This window comes from Sceloporus undulatus, chromosome 1 (assembly GCF_019175285.1).
Source record: "Sceloporus undulatus isolate JIND9_A2432 ecotype Alabama chromosome 1, SceUnd_v1.1, whole genome shotgun sequence".
NCBI lineage: Eukaryota > Metazoa > Chordata > Lepidosauria > Squamata > Phrynosomatidae > Sceloporus > Sceloporus undulatus.
The window spans coordinates 257,885,066-257,897,274 of NC_056522.1; the positions used below are offsets into that span (position 1 = coordinate 257,885,066).

Here is a 12,209-nt window from a genome sequence, read left to right on the forward strand (position 1 = left end):
ATAAGAGGTGATATTTTGCAGACATTTATTAATGGATGTGGCAGATTAAAAGCCCTCAGTAATGGAACAGAGTTGCAGAAGATGGGTCTGAAGCCCCAGCCCACAGTCGTCCTCCTTGTTCGGCCATCAGAAACTTGTTGCCTGCCCTGATTATAAGGCAGCTTGAAGATGCAAATTGGATGGTGAAATTACTGGGACGGTCATTGGCAATGGAGATCTGTCCATCTTTTTCCACAGCCCAGTACTTGCTGCCTGCAGATCAAGTCGGAAAAAAAGGAGGGGGAAGGTAAGAGAAAATGGAGACACAACAAGCTATGCTTTTGAATATCCCTGACTTCTAGTACTCAGTTGATTGAAGGAAAATTAGATTATTAGGATGTGCTGGTCATAGCATTTGTTACTACTAAGTGTGACTTAAAGCAGTAATTGCCAACTGGGAGATCTCCAGACATTTTGATCAACTCTATTCAGCCCCTGGCCAGGATAGCTAATGGTCAGAAAGTGGTATTCCAAAATACCTGGAGGACATCAGATTGGGGGAGACATCTATAGAAAGGAAAGTAGGGCTTTATAAAGGAATGTTATGAAAGATTACATCCAAACAGTAATTGTTTTCAACTAGGGCTGGGAGTCTAGATTCTATGTGCCAGTTAGGAAACCTAATAGGCAGGGGGCCAGTTTAGAGACATAGTGGGACTGCCCTCAGTGTCCTGCCTCCTTTTGATTTGGGATGGGAAGGATGGCAATAAATTTTGTCTTTTATTCCAATCTAGTGTTCTTTTTAAAAATGTTTAATGGTTATCACTGATGCAACCATATCATTTTTGTGATGTAGATACTCTAGTTCTAAAGGACATTGTTCAGTGCAGGATATACTAACCAATTTGAAAATTGTAGTAGCCTTCTTCAGTCAGTGACAGGCTGCTGGCAATATAGCTGACACAGTTCCCTTCCAATCGTCTCACATCAGAGCACAACCCCACATAGCCTGCATCGCTATGCAGGACTAGCAGTGGCCGGTTCACCAGCAACAGCAAGAAATCTTCAATTTTTCCTGGAAATGCAAGAGAAAATATTTGATAGTGTTTCCCTAACTATAAATCTACTTTGCAGAGCGCAAAAGCCATGTGCCCCAACTTTTCAGAACTGTGTCACTAATCTAGGGAAAATCAGTTTCCGAGCTACACGTACCAGGAGTTTGAGAAATAATACTACAGAACCAATGTTAAACCTTCACATGTAGTCTTTGAGAAGAGGGGTGGAGGGAGAGCAGAGTAAAGAGCAGCTTATCTTTGCTCATACTGTATCCTGTCCTACAAGGGCAGTGTTCTGTGGCTTCTAGTAACTGCTGGCAGGCCTCTTGAGCTATTAAAATACCCAAAACCGGGACATAGAAACAGCCACATCTACCATTAGATAGGATGAGGCAAGTGCCTCAAGTGTTAGATCAGGAGGGGGCAGCAACATGGTGTTGGAGTGGCACATTTACCAAACAGCTGGTTCTTCACACCTTAAACTAGCCTGCAGTTCTCTTATCTGGTACAGCAGCCAGTATTGAAGTAAGATTCATCTGCCAGTCTGGTCCGTTTCTGTACGTGGAATTGGCAGAGAGCACCATCTTCTCTTTTTACCTCAAGCAGCAAATCCATGTGCCCTGCCTCTGTAGGCTCAGGGAGGACTTGAGGTTGGGTTCCCATGTTACATTTTAAATTCCAGGACCAGCCTGCTGTGTCTGTCTATGAACCACAGGTGTGGAACATATGGCTCCCAGCTGTTGCTGTATTTTTTAGCCAGTATAGCTAATATTGAGGGATGATGGAAGTTATTACGTACTCCAGCAGCATCTGCTGAGCCACATGGTCCCTATTATCTGCACAAGATGGTGTTAGATTGAGAAGTAAATTTTAGTTTCCCCCTTGCTTAACTAAGCTGGGCAAGTATGAGAGAAAAGACCCTGGGTCTCATCTCAGACCCCCCCAGAACTGTTCAAAGCTAGTTTATAGCTTGCAGTGAGCCATCTCTTTCCCCCAGCTCACTTATAAATAAATAAAATAATAAAATCTTTATTTCTATACCACTTTTCCTGGGAGATCAAAGCGGTTTACAAGTTCAGAAAAGATATACATCTCAACATACAATACAAAGAACAATCACAAATACACTTCCATAAAACATCATATAAAAACAGGTTAAAACCTCACAATCACAATTTAAGCATCTTGAGATATGCTTCAATTAGAGGATAACTTTCTCTATAAAGAGTCAGGAGGGTATGCTAAGCGGAAAAGATGGGTTTTCAATGCTTTCTTGAAGGCATACAGAGAAGAACTGAGTCGAATCTCTTCAGGGAGTTTATTCCAGTGCACAGGAGCTATAGCTGTAAATGCTCGTTGGTGAGTTACAGACAATCTCACCCTGGAGTACTCAAGTAAGTACTTGCCTGTTGTTCAGAGAGTGCGGGGTGGATTATGTAAGGAGAGGCATTCCCTCAAGTAACTTGGGCCCAAGCCATATAGGGCTTTATAGGTAATAACCAACACTTTGTATTGAGCCATCTTAATACAGGTGTTATATGGTCTAACCTTGGAGTTCCAGTGACCAATCTGGCTGCAGCGTTTTGAACTAGTTGAAGCTTCCAAACCTGGCACAAAGGTAGCCCCATGTAGAGCGCATTACAGAAATCCAAGTGAGAGGTTATCAGTGCGTGTACTACTGTTTCAAGGTCCTTTCGGTCCAGACAGGGGCGCAATTGGCGTATCAGCCGAAGCTGGTACCAAGCACTCCTGGCCATCATATCCACTTGGGATGATAACTGTAAGGATGAATCCAGGAGTACTCCCAAACTGCGAATTTTGTCCTTTAGGGGAAGTGTGACCCCCATCCAGGACCGGGTAACAAATTCCTCTGTCTGGATCTGGGGTACCTATCACGAGTACCTCTGTTTTCTCTGGATTCAGCATGAGTTTGTTTTCCATCATCCAGCCCATTACTGACTCCAGGCAAGCATCTAGAGGAGAGGTGCCATCCTTAGTCATTGAATCAGTCGGAGACATGGAGAGATAGATCTGGGTGTCATCAGCGTACTGATAACACCGTGCTCCATGTCTCCGGATGATCTCTCCCAGTGGATTCATGTAAATAATAAAGAGCATGGGGGACAGAATGGCGCCCTGAGGGACACCAGATGTCAACTCTCTTTTCCAAGAGCAACAGTCCCCCAGCCTCACCATCTGGAGCCTTCCCGAGAGGTAGGAACGGAGCCACTGGAGTGCAATGCCCCCGATACCCAACTCTCTCAGGCGCTCCAGAAGGATACCATGGTCTATGGTATCGAAGGCTGCTGAGATGTCCAAGAGCACCAACAGGGTCACACTTCCCCCATCGATACTCAGATGGAGATCATCAACTAAGGCAACCATGGCAGTCCCAACTCCAAACCCCGCCCTGAAGCCAGTTTGAAATGGGTCCAGACAGCTTGGAGTTGAAAGGCGACTGCCCTCTCAAACACCTTGCCCAAAAAAGGTAGTAAGGAGACTGGTCTGTAATTACTCATCTGCAGGTGATCAAGGGAGGGTTTCTTCAGAATTGGTTTCACTATGGCCTGTTTTAAGGCAGCTGGAAATAAACCTTCCCGAAGGGATGTATTAATTATAAGGAGAATGAAGTTGTAATTACATCCCCTCCCTGAACGGTCAGCCAAGACAGGCAAGGGTCTCTTGTCACTATTGAAGCTTTCTATTTGTAAGACAACCTCTCTACCAACATGTACCTGCAACTTTTGGAACTGCAAGCAGTTGTCCATTGGGCCGCATGGACACATATTTGTCACCTATGCGAAGCATCACCTTCTGGTCTTGATATTGCAGATCAAACCAGACATTGTTGTCCTGCTTGCTGTTGCTGACGATGCAATCATTGGGACCCTGTGAAAGGGGAAAGTTTTAGCTGAAAAGTTTTTGGTACTTCTGTTTTACACAATATTTGGAAGACATCTGCCAAGATCCCTTCAGTTAGTCTAATCCATATTTATCTTTCAGTGCTGGATTAGATCAATGCATAAGTGAAGGAGGAACTACAATAGTTGGGAACTATTCTTAGTGATAGTAATTGTCCCAAAAGCAGAGAGTGTTCTCCTTTGTTTGTAAAAGCATTTCCAAAACTTCTATTGTTACCATCAAAGTCAAACATATTTTTAATAAATACTGTCATTCTTAGGGGTTAACAAATCATTAAGGAACATATTCATGCCATTTTGTTCTAATGTTTCAGATTTTCAGGCTTTTTAGTCAAAGATCACATGAATGACTTTCTCTGTATCCTTATATATATTGTAACTTCTCTTTTTGTACTGTCTTGCAGCTTTAGATGATGTGTTTAATGGCAACTTGACACCACAGTCATCTTGGTCAGAATCTCCTTTAACAGTTTGGACATTTTCAGGGGTTAAAAAAAATCAGAGGACTGACTACATACTGGAACTGGATTTTCTTAAATTGGAGAAGCTATGTTAGAAGAAGAGAAGATGTACCATGGTAGAACCATCCTTATTGCAGAATACTAAAAATTACTCAAAGGAAGAGTTTGTTGTTCTGCATCTTGCCCAAGTTGCAGGATGTTCTGGCATTCCAGTGTTCCCTTCTGTTAGAGGACAGAATTTAGCATCTCAGGCAATCAGTTCCCTTGCCTTTAAGCCAGCCTGCTTCCCTCAGGTAGTGGTGGAGAATGAGCTTCCACTACAGTAAAATCAGCAGGACTAGTCAGTGGTAGGTGGGATGGAGTGCTATTTTGACCATCACCTTGGGCAACAAAATGCCATTGGCAAAAAAGGCAGAAAGTAGCACTTTCCCCTTGAGTGGACAAAAGTATCTTGGGAAAGGTGGGGAAAGCCCTTACTAGCACAAGCATTAACAAACAATTTGGGAGCAATGGGGATCTACCATTCTTTAATGAGTCTTATATACCAGCTTCCTTCTTGCTATATTAGCATTTAATTTGTACCCCAACCTTCTATGTTAAAAACTACATTCAAGGCAGATGTATTTTCTCTCTCAGGCTGTTTTCCCCAGTGTAGTGTTCTGCACTTTAACTCCTATTGATCTCAGTCAATAATCAAGAACGCTGGAAGGCACCCAGCTGGTTTAGAACATTTTGGGTTTTTTCCCCATGCCCATCAACAGGTTTTGTGAACACTCCAATATATTACAGAAAGTGTTCAGATAGTAACTCATCACCTCCTTGCTCACATTTAATAGAATACCATAATCTCATCACTCATGACTCATAATGTCAGAACGGTCACACAAACAGTCCTGTAAAACAATTTATGTGGAGGCTTCATCAGCTAAATGATTTATCTGAACAACTCAACAAGTGTATGAACTGAAAAATGCCTCAGTGAGAAAGCTGGTTTAGTTCCATCCTTGTCTGGAAGAAAGAAAGGGAAAGAATATTGGAGATTAACTCATGAAGGATAAACACCACAGCACAAATGGGTTGGAAGTTTTTAAAAGTTATTTTTTAGGGACTACAGCCTCCAGAATCCTTCAGCTAGTATGGCAGCAGACCATGCCAGCCAGGTGATTCTGACTACTGCAATCCCAAAATGTGATGGCTGGAATCCTGCTGGGCAATTGTGAATATGTAATTTATAGTTATTCATAACTGCAACCTATTTACAATCACTATGCAACCCCTAGTTTAGAAATGATGTAGGAACAGTGAAAGTACCCTAAACCTCAGTTACCCAGCTGTTGGGACTGATTGGGATCTGTTCCCCTGTCAATTGTGAAACTGCTGCCTGATGTCCCCACCCGCCTTCACCTGAGTGATCTCCAGCATGAGGAGGATTTGTAATAGGGGTCCTCCCCCCCCCCCAATCACACCAGATATTGCTCAAAGAATGAGGTAGGAATTCCAAGCTTCTCTTGATCCCACCAGCTGCTTACCGCTGGGGTCATGCTGAAAAATTCACTACATAGCAACATCATGCTATATACAGTATGCAATGATCATATTAGATCCCAGTGAACATTTCCACGTTCTGGTGATAGTGCAGGAATCCACAGCTAAAGCAATCATGACAACTGGCCTCTCTTTGAAGACCTCCAATGAAAAAGAGTCCATTATCTTCAAGTTAAGTTTTTTTCCCATTAACAACTCTTGCAATCTTTCTACTATTTAATTAGAATCTCCTTTCTTGTAGTCTGAATACGTCAAAATATGAAATCCACAAAACAGTGATACCTTTACAAAGGCAAAGTACAAAATCCATCATGTAAGGTTTTTGTGGGTTTTTCAGGCCATGTGGCCATGGTCTAGAAGAGTTTATTCCTGACATTTCGCCAGCATCTGTGGCTGGCATCTTCAGAGAATGTTGGCATCGAAGAGAGCTGGATATATATATATATATATACTGTAGGGAGGAAATTCCATGTCAATCTGTGCATTGTTCTGTTGTTGATGGCAGGGCCTCAGGGTGGGAAGATATGCAAAGGAGGATTAGTGTCTGCTAATTGGTGATCATTATTTGCTGGGAAACCCCCTGACCCTGGGTGGTTTCTCATTTGCATTGGCTGAGTCCTCATTTTGCTATTCTTCAGGACTGGTAGCCAAACTTTGTTCACTTTAAGAGTTTCTTCTTTCAGGTTGAAATTATCCAGATGTTTATGGATTTCAATGGCTTCTCTATGCATTCTGACCTGATAGTTGTTGGTATGGTCCAGGATTTCAGTGTTATCAAACAGTATTTTATGCCCAGGATGGTTTATCACATGTTCTGCTATCTCTGATTTTTCCGGCTGACTCAGTCTGCAGTGTCATGCAAGCTTTTGAAGCTTTACTAGCTTCATCATCAGGCAAAAATGTTAAAAATCACACAGCAGAAGAAAGGTGATGATGCTAGAGTCACAGGCCTACAGATGTTACTTCTGTTGCTAGTTAAAATAATCTGTATGGATTCCAAGGCTGTCAGAGGCCATTCTCCTTTTTGGCTATGTGGGGACCAGGAACAAAGGAGAGTAAAACATAGGCAATAAAATTTCAAATCCATTAGCAGCAGCAACTTCCACTGAGATCCGCGCTAACTCTCTCCTGTGCAGGGTGTGACTATCCCTTTCTTAGGTAGAGAACACTGAATTTCTCAAGAGGTCTCTACTCTTGCATCTAGAAAAATGTAGGTGTTGTATAGGTAAAACTGCCAGTTGTAATCTAAATGAAAGAATATATCAATCTGAATACACCTGTCTGGGTTCTCTTCACCGAAATAGTAGAAAACGATCTTGCTCAGTCCTCTGTGTGACAGCTATTCAGATATTTGAAAATGACTGTCTTAGCACATTTCAGTCTTCTCCTCAACTATTCCTTGTAGATCTTGGTTTCCAGACCCAAGCTGACATCCCATTTAGTGATACATGCCAGTATAATTTTGCTGTAGAGGAAGAAATTCAACACCAATCTCACACAATGACCTCGACCTCCACAAAACTACCTGTCTTTTGCTGCTGCCTTTCAGGATATGACACTGTGTTGACTGGTGCAGAATGGAGGATGATGGATAAGAAGCATCTGTCTGTAGTCCCTATAGCCAGATGTATGACAATGAAAACATCTTCTGGGGGTTCTCAGAAGGGGGTTCTCCTTGTTATGCATCTGGCTCTAGGGACACAGCCAGATGCTTCTCATCTCCCCCCAACACACACACACTGTCCACTAGCCACTACATGGCCATGTTGGGGAGACCAGCAGGGGACAAGTGAACTTGAAAAGAAGGGAGAGGGCAGATGGGTGTAGTTCCTCCTGAGTGGAACTTTCCATCTCTTCTATTGATGGAGGATCTCATATATAGACTCACCAAAGACATGTATGTGCCACAGTAGCCACGGAAGCAGACTTTCTTTGTGGTATCATCAAACAGCAGCTGGAAGATCTCTGTGTTGCCAACAGCCATAGCGTTGGCATAGAGGTCAGCGCCTGCCAAGACAGGAAAGAAACAGAAGTCTCAGTGACTACAGCTTACTTAGAACATAAAGCATCTGTCTCACCCTGGCTCAAAACTATAGCAGATACCATTACAGGCTTGAGTGCATTATGCTAGAAAGGTCTGTAGTGTTTGTATGCAACACTGATATCTTTAAGAAGACCCCGATGAGTCTATCTTTATAATGTGCTCCTTAGAACTAATGTGACTAACAGTGGATTAAATATTAGGTGTATACCTGGATTCATATCCCCATTCATACCTGGATTTCTTGGGTTCAGTGACATGCAGTTTTCCACATGCAATTGTGCCAGTAGTCATAGTCCAGCTTGGTGTATGCAGTACAAAGCATTTGCATGCAGAAGACTTCCACATGCTGTTTTCTTAAAGTAACCAATACTGGGGGTGAGGGGATCTTGGGTTAGTTCCAGTCTATTTTATACTACTTCCCCTTTCAGACCCTTGCTTTTCAGTATTCCACTTATGTCAGCCATCTTATGTTTTGGTCAGAGTCAATGACACTTTTATTTGACCACCTGTCCATCACAAATGTTGTGTTTGTTGTTCAGCATCCACCCCATCTTATTATTTTCATGTTAGATCTCCACCTGCACTTTTCCCTCATGACGTGTCCATATTAACTTTCCCTGCAGTTCTTGCTTTTCATTCTACAGCTTATTCTGTACCCTCCTTATTTTCTCTGGGGCCCCTTTAGCTTCTGTAGTTCGAGTCTTCACCTGGCCTCACAAGCTAGCCCTGTTCTAGGACTTAGCCAAACAGACAATTTCTCCATTCTTCCTAGGAGCTGGACTACAAACTTTCCTTATTTCCTGAGCAGGAGAAATGGTTATGGAGTGTCCATGGTCATTAGACCAAATCAGTAAAAACAGTGCCAGAGAGGTTTTACCATCACAAGTGATATCTAATATTGATAATGCTGCCTTCACCCAGCTCACCTGGTCTGCAGCAGATGAACTTGTTAGTAGAAAAGGAACGCAGTGAGACCTGGGCAGGGCTGGATTCCATAGTGAAGAGTTCATCTCGTCCAGGTTTGTCCATCTTTACAGTTTTCATACCACCTTCTCGCACACTCAGGTACTTTCCCTCATCATCCCGCAGGGCAACCATGCCACTATTCACTTCCAGGGAGTACAAAGTTTCTGGCCCAACTTCTGGCACCAGTGAGCCATTGGCAGCCAACAGTTTGCCAGTTCCATTCCTCAATCCATACTTCTTCACTGAAGAAGAAAAAAGAAGAGAAGTTACCAGGGATTAATGGTTACTCATGAAAAACAGTCTCCACAGTGAAATAATGCCTACAGAGAAGCATCACGAGAGATACTTGTTTCTCTCTGCAGGGACGTATCCTGCAGTACCAATTTCTAGCCCCTCACCCTTGATTTTTCCCATTATATTTCCCTCCCCAACAAAACTGGTTTTCTTTCTACATAGGTACTGTAGATCCTTTTCATTTCTCTTAATAAATTGCCTGAGGTTCATTGTCTCTTAGTTTTATATTTCTTTGGTGCTACCATTACAATTGTTTTTTTTTTAGACTCTTTTTCTGCCATTGTAATATTCAGGGTGGAGTGGTGTGGAATTTATGTATGTTCCTTTTTGAAACCGCTAGATGACATGCCCCCTCCCATCCAGTTAAAATGCATCAAGGCACACAAACATGAATATCTTAACTGACTGCTTTATCATACTAGCAGGCAAACAGGATTTAAACAAGAGCTAAACTAGAGAAAACCAGGAAATGTCTGAAGTTTATCACACGTTTCCTGGTTTTCTCTAGCTTAACTCTCGTTTAAATCCCGTTTGCCCACTAGAGTGATAAAGCAGCAAGTCTGATCTGAAAGCCTTGCTATAATTAGGAGTCATAATTATCCAAGCCAGTGGCCATGCTGGCCGGGGAGTTATAAAAGCTACAGTCCGAAAAAAAAGCGCAGCTTTTCCAAGTTCTGCCCCAGTTAATGAATGCTGTCAAAGAAATCATTTCTGTCATCTACAGTGACTTCCTGGGTAATCAGAATTTGAATTCACCTGGTATATATGGGGAAAATAGCCTTCTGTCAGCATTGTGTGCCACGGAATCCAGACCTATTAAGGAGAGGCAAATGACTCAGGCTGAACTTTTTCACACATGAAAAAAAAAACAGAGGACTAATCTAGAAGTTGCTTTGGACAGCTGAATGCATGCACTTCTGAGGGGTTTGGGATTTTAGCAGGCACTGTTCACATCCAATCATAAACCGCTTACAATAATTTGCCAAGTCATACATGGCCACAACAAAAGAAGTTACATAAGTATACACTTGCATGTCCAGAGGAAAAACAAGAAAAGGGCAGGTACGTTCCCATGGGCAGTCTGCACCACAAGACACCACTGCTTCAGGCAACAGATACTGGGGGAAGGCAGTAGTGAGCTTTGCATGTATTCCTCTTGAGTCCTTTGACCATTTCTCTCTGTTGGAGGACAAGAGCTGTGTGTGCCTCATGGACCACATTGTTCCATGTAAACTAGTCCACTCTCCTTAGGGTGATGGATTCTGTTTCGCTGACACTCTTGAAGTAAGATTCAACTGCCAGTCAGGTTCATTCTATACATAGAAGGGGGGGCACCATTTTGTCATTTGCCTCAAGTAGCAGAATATCTTGGGCTTTTCTGATGTCTCTGAAATTTGCACACATGCAGGTGCTATATATAGCAATAGAAACAGCAAGTACATTTCTATACTACTCATCAGTGCACTTAAGCACTCCCTAAGTGGTTTACAATGTGTAAGGTAATTGCCCCCCAAAAGCTGAGTACTCATTTTAGCAAGCTAGAGAAGGATGCTAGGTTAAGTGGACCCTGGAGCCCTGTCAGGGAGTGAATTCACAACCTTGTGGCTGTGAATGGCTGTATTTAACCATTGCACCACCAGGGCTCCTAAGAGCTGTAGCCCCCCAACAGTGGAAGGCCCTCCACTTGGAGACTCCATTGCCACCAATACCAGCTTCATTTAGGGGTTAAGTTAAAACATGGCTATTTATTAAAGCCTTTGGGCCTCACTGACTTACTTCCAATCCTACATACAGGATTTGAAAACTATTTCAATAATTTAAATAAGCCTGTTTTCAGTTGTTAATGTGTTTAATATGTTTTAGTCTATTTAATGTTACAGTTTTAAATTGTTATCACCTGTTAGTAATGACTTTACCTGTATGCCGCCCTGAGGTCTTTTAAAGTAGGGCAAGATATGAATATTTTAAAGTACTAACTAAATAAAAGAATATTCTGTACCACACATCCAAACATGCTCCAACCATATTTCAGCCATTGCCTTATGTTTCAATTAGATGTTTTTCATCAACAATAGCTTAATAGCCTACTTTTCTATTAGAAATTGAAGTGATGGCCATGCTGAAAGTTTGTAGCCAGACTATACATTCCAACACATGAGAGGAAAAGTATGTTACCTCCAGCTATTCAATTACAGCACAATGAAAGGATAACAAAACTCATGGATCACTGCTCCAAAGAAAGGCCTAGATGTGGTGGTGCTGTTGTTTGTACAAGAGTTTTTCCAATAAATGTCTGTCTAAATGAGCACTCCTGCACAAGGGCAGTGTAAAAGGAAAGCACAAAAACATGCACAAAATACATATTTTTAAGGTTCACAGAATTATACTGGAAGAGTGTGGATGTGTGTGGCAGGGGATACTTGTTACTATGGCTCATGCACTGAGGGTGGCTATGTGTGCACCTCACTACATGGTTCTGGGTTGAAGTACTATCCTGTTTGGTCCACAGGCTTGTACTAGATACTGCACTGCACATCACCACTAATCACATCATAAAGATTATATCACATCATAAAGGGAGAGATGCAGGCCCAGCTCTATCAGGCCTGGCCTAAGCTAAGAAGAAGAGCCCTCCCTCCAGTGATTTTTCCCAAGTCCAAGCCCACCTGCCTTGGACTAGGCCTCAGAGGGAGAGAGGGACTGCTGGACCTGATCCCCTTCCCCTCCACCACTCCCTTCTCCTTTTGTGTCGTGTCTTTTTAGATTGTAAGTCTGAGGGCAGGGAACCGTCTAACTAAAAGATTGTATGTACAGCGCTGTGTAAATTTACAGCACTTTATAAATAAAGGTTAATAATAATAATAACAATAACAATAACAACAATAACAACAATAATAATAATAATAATAATAATAATAATAATAATAATAATAATAATAATAAT

General features: G+C 42.2%; 1 protein-coding gene across 2 annotated transcripts in view; it reads right to left on the reverse strand.

The window, feature by feature from the left end:
* Positions 1-10: 10 nt before the first annotated feature.
* The window catches only part of LOC121919606 (fascin-like), a 16,032-nt gene continuing 3,833 nt past the window's right edge, over positions 11-12,209 (reverse strand). The window contains exons 3-8 of one of the 2 annotated variants that reach the window (XM_042446403.1): positions 10,022-10,078; positions 8,932-9,213; positions 7,850-7,968; positions 3,770-3,923; positions 881-1,054; positions 11-252 (exon numbers count right to left, since the gene is read on the reverse strand). In XM_042446403.1, the coding sequence (XP_042302337.1) occupies positions 56-252; positions 881-1,054; positions 3,770-3,923; positions 7,850-7,968; positions 8,932-9,213; positions 10,022-10,078 (983 nt within the window). In that variant the 3' untranslated portion in view covers positions 11-55. The remainder of the gene's footprint in view (positions 253-880; positions 1,055-3,769; positions 3,924-7,849; positions 7,969-8,931; positions 9,214-10,021; positions 10,079-12,209) is intronic. The other variant, XM_042446404.1, reaches the window with a different exon arrangement.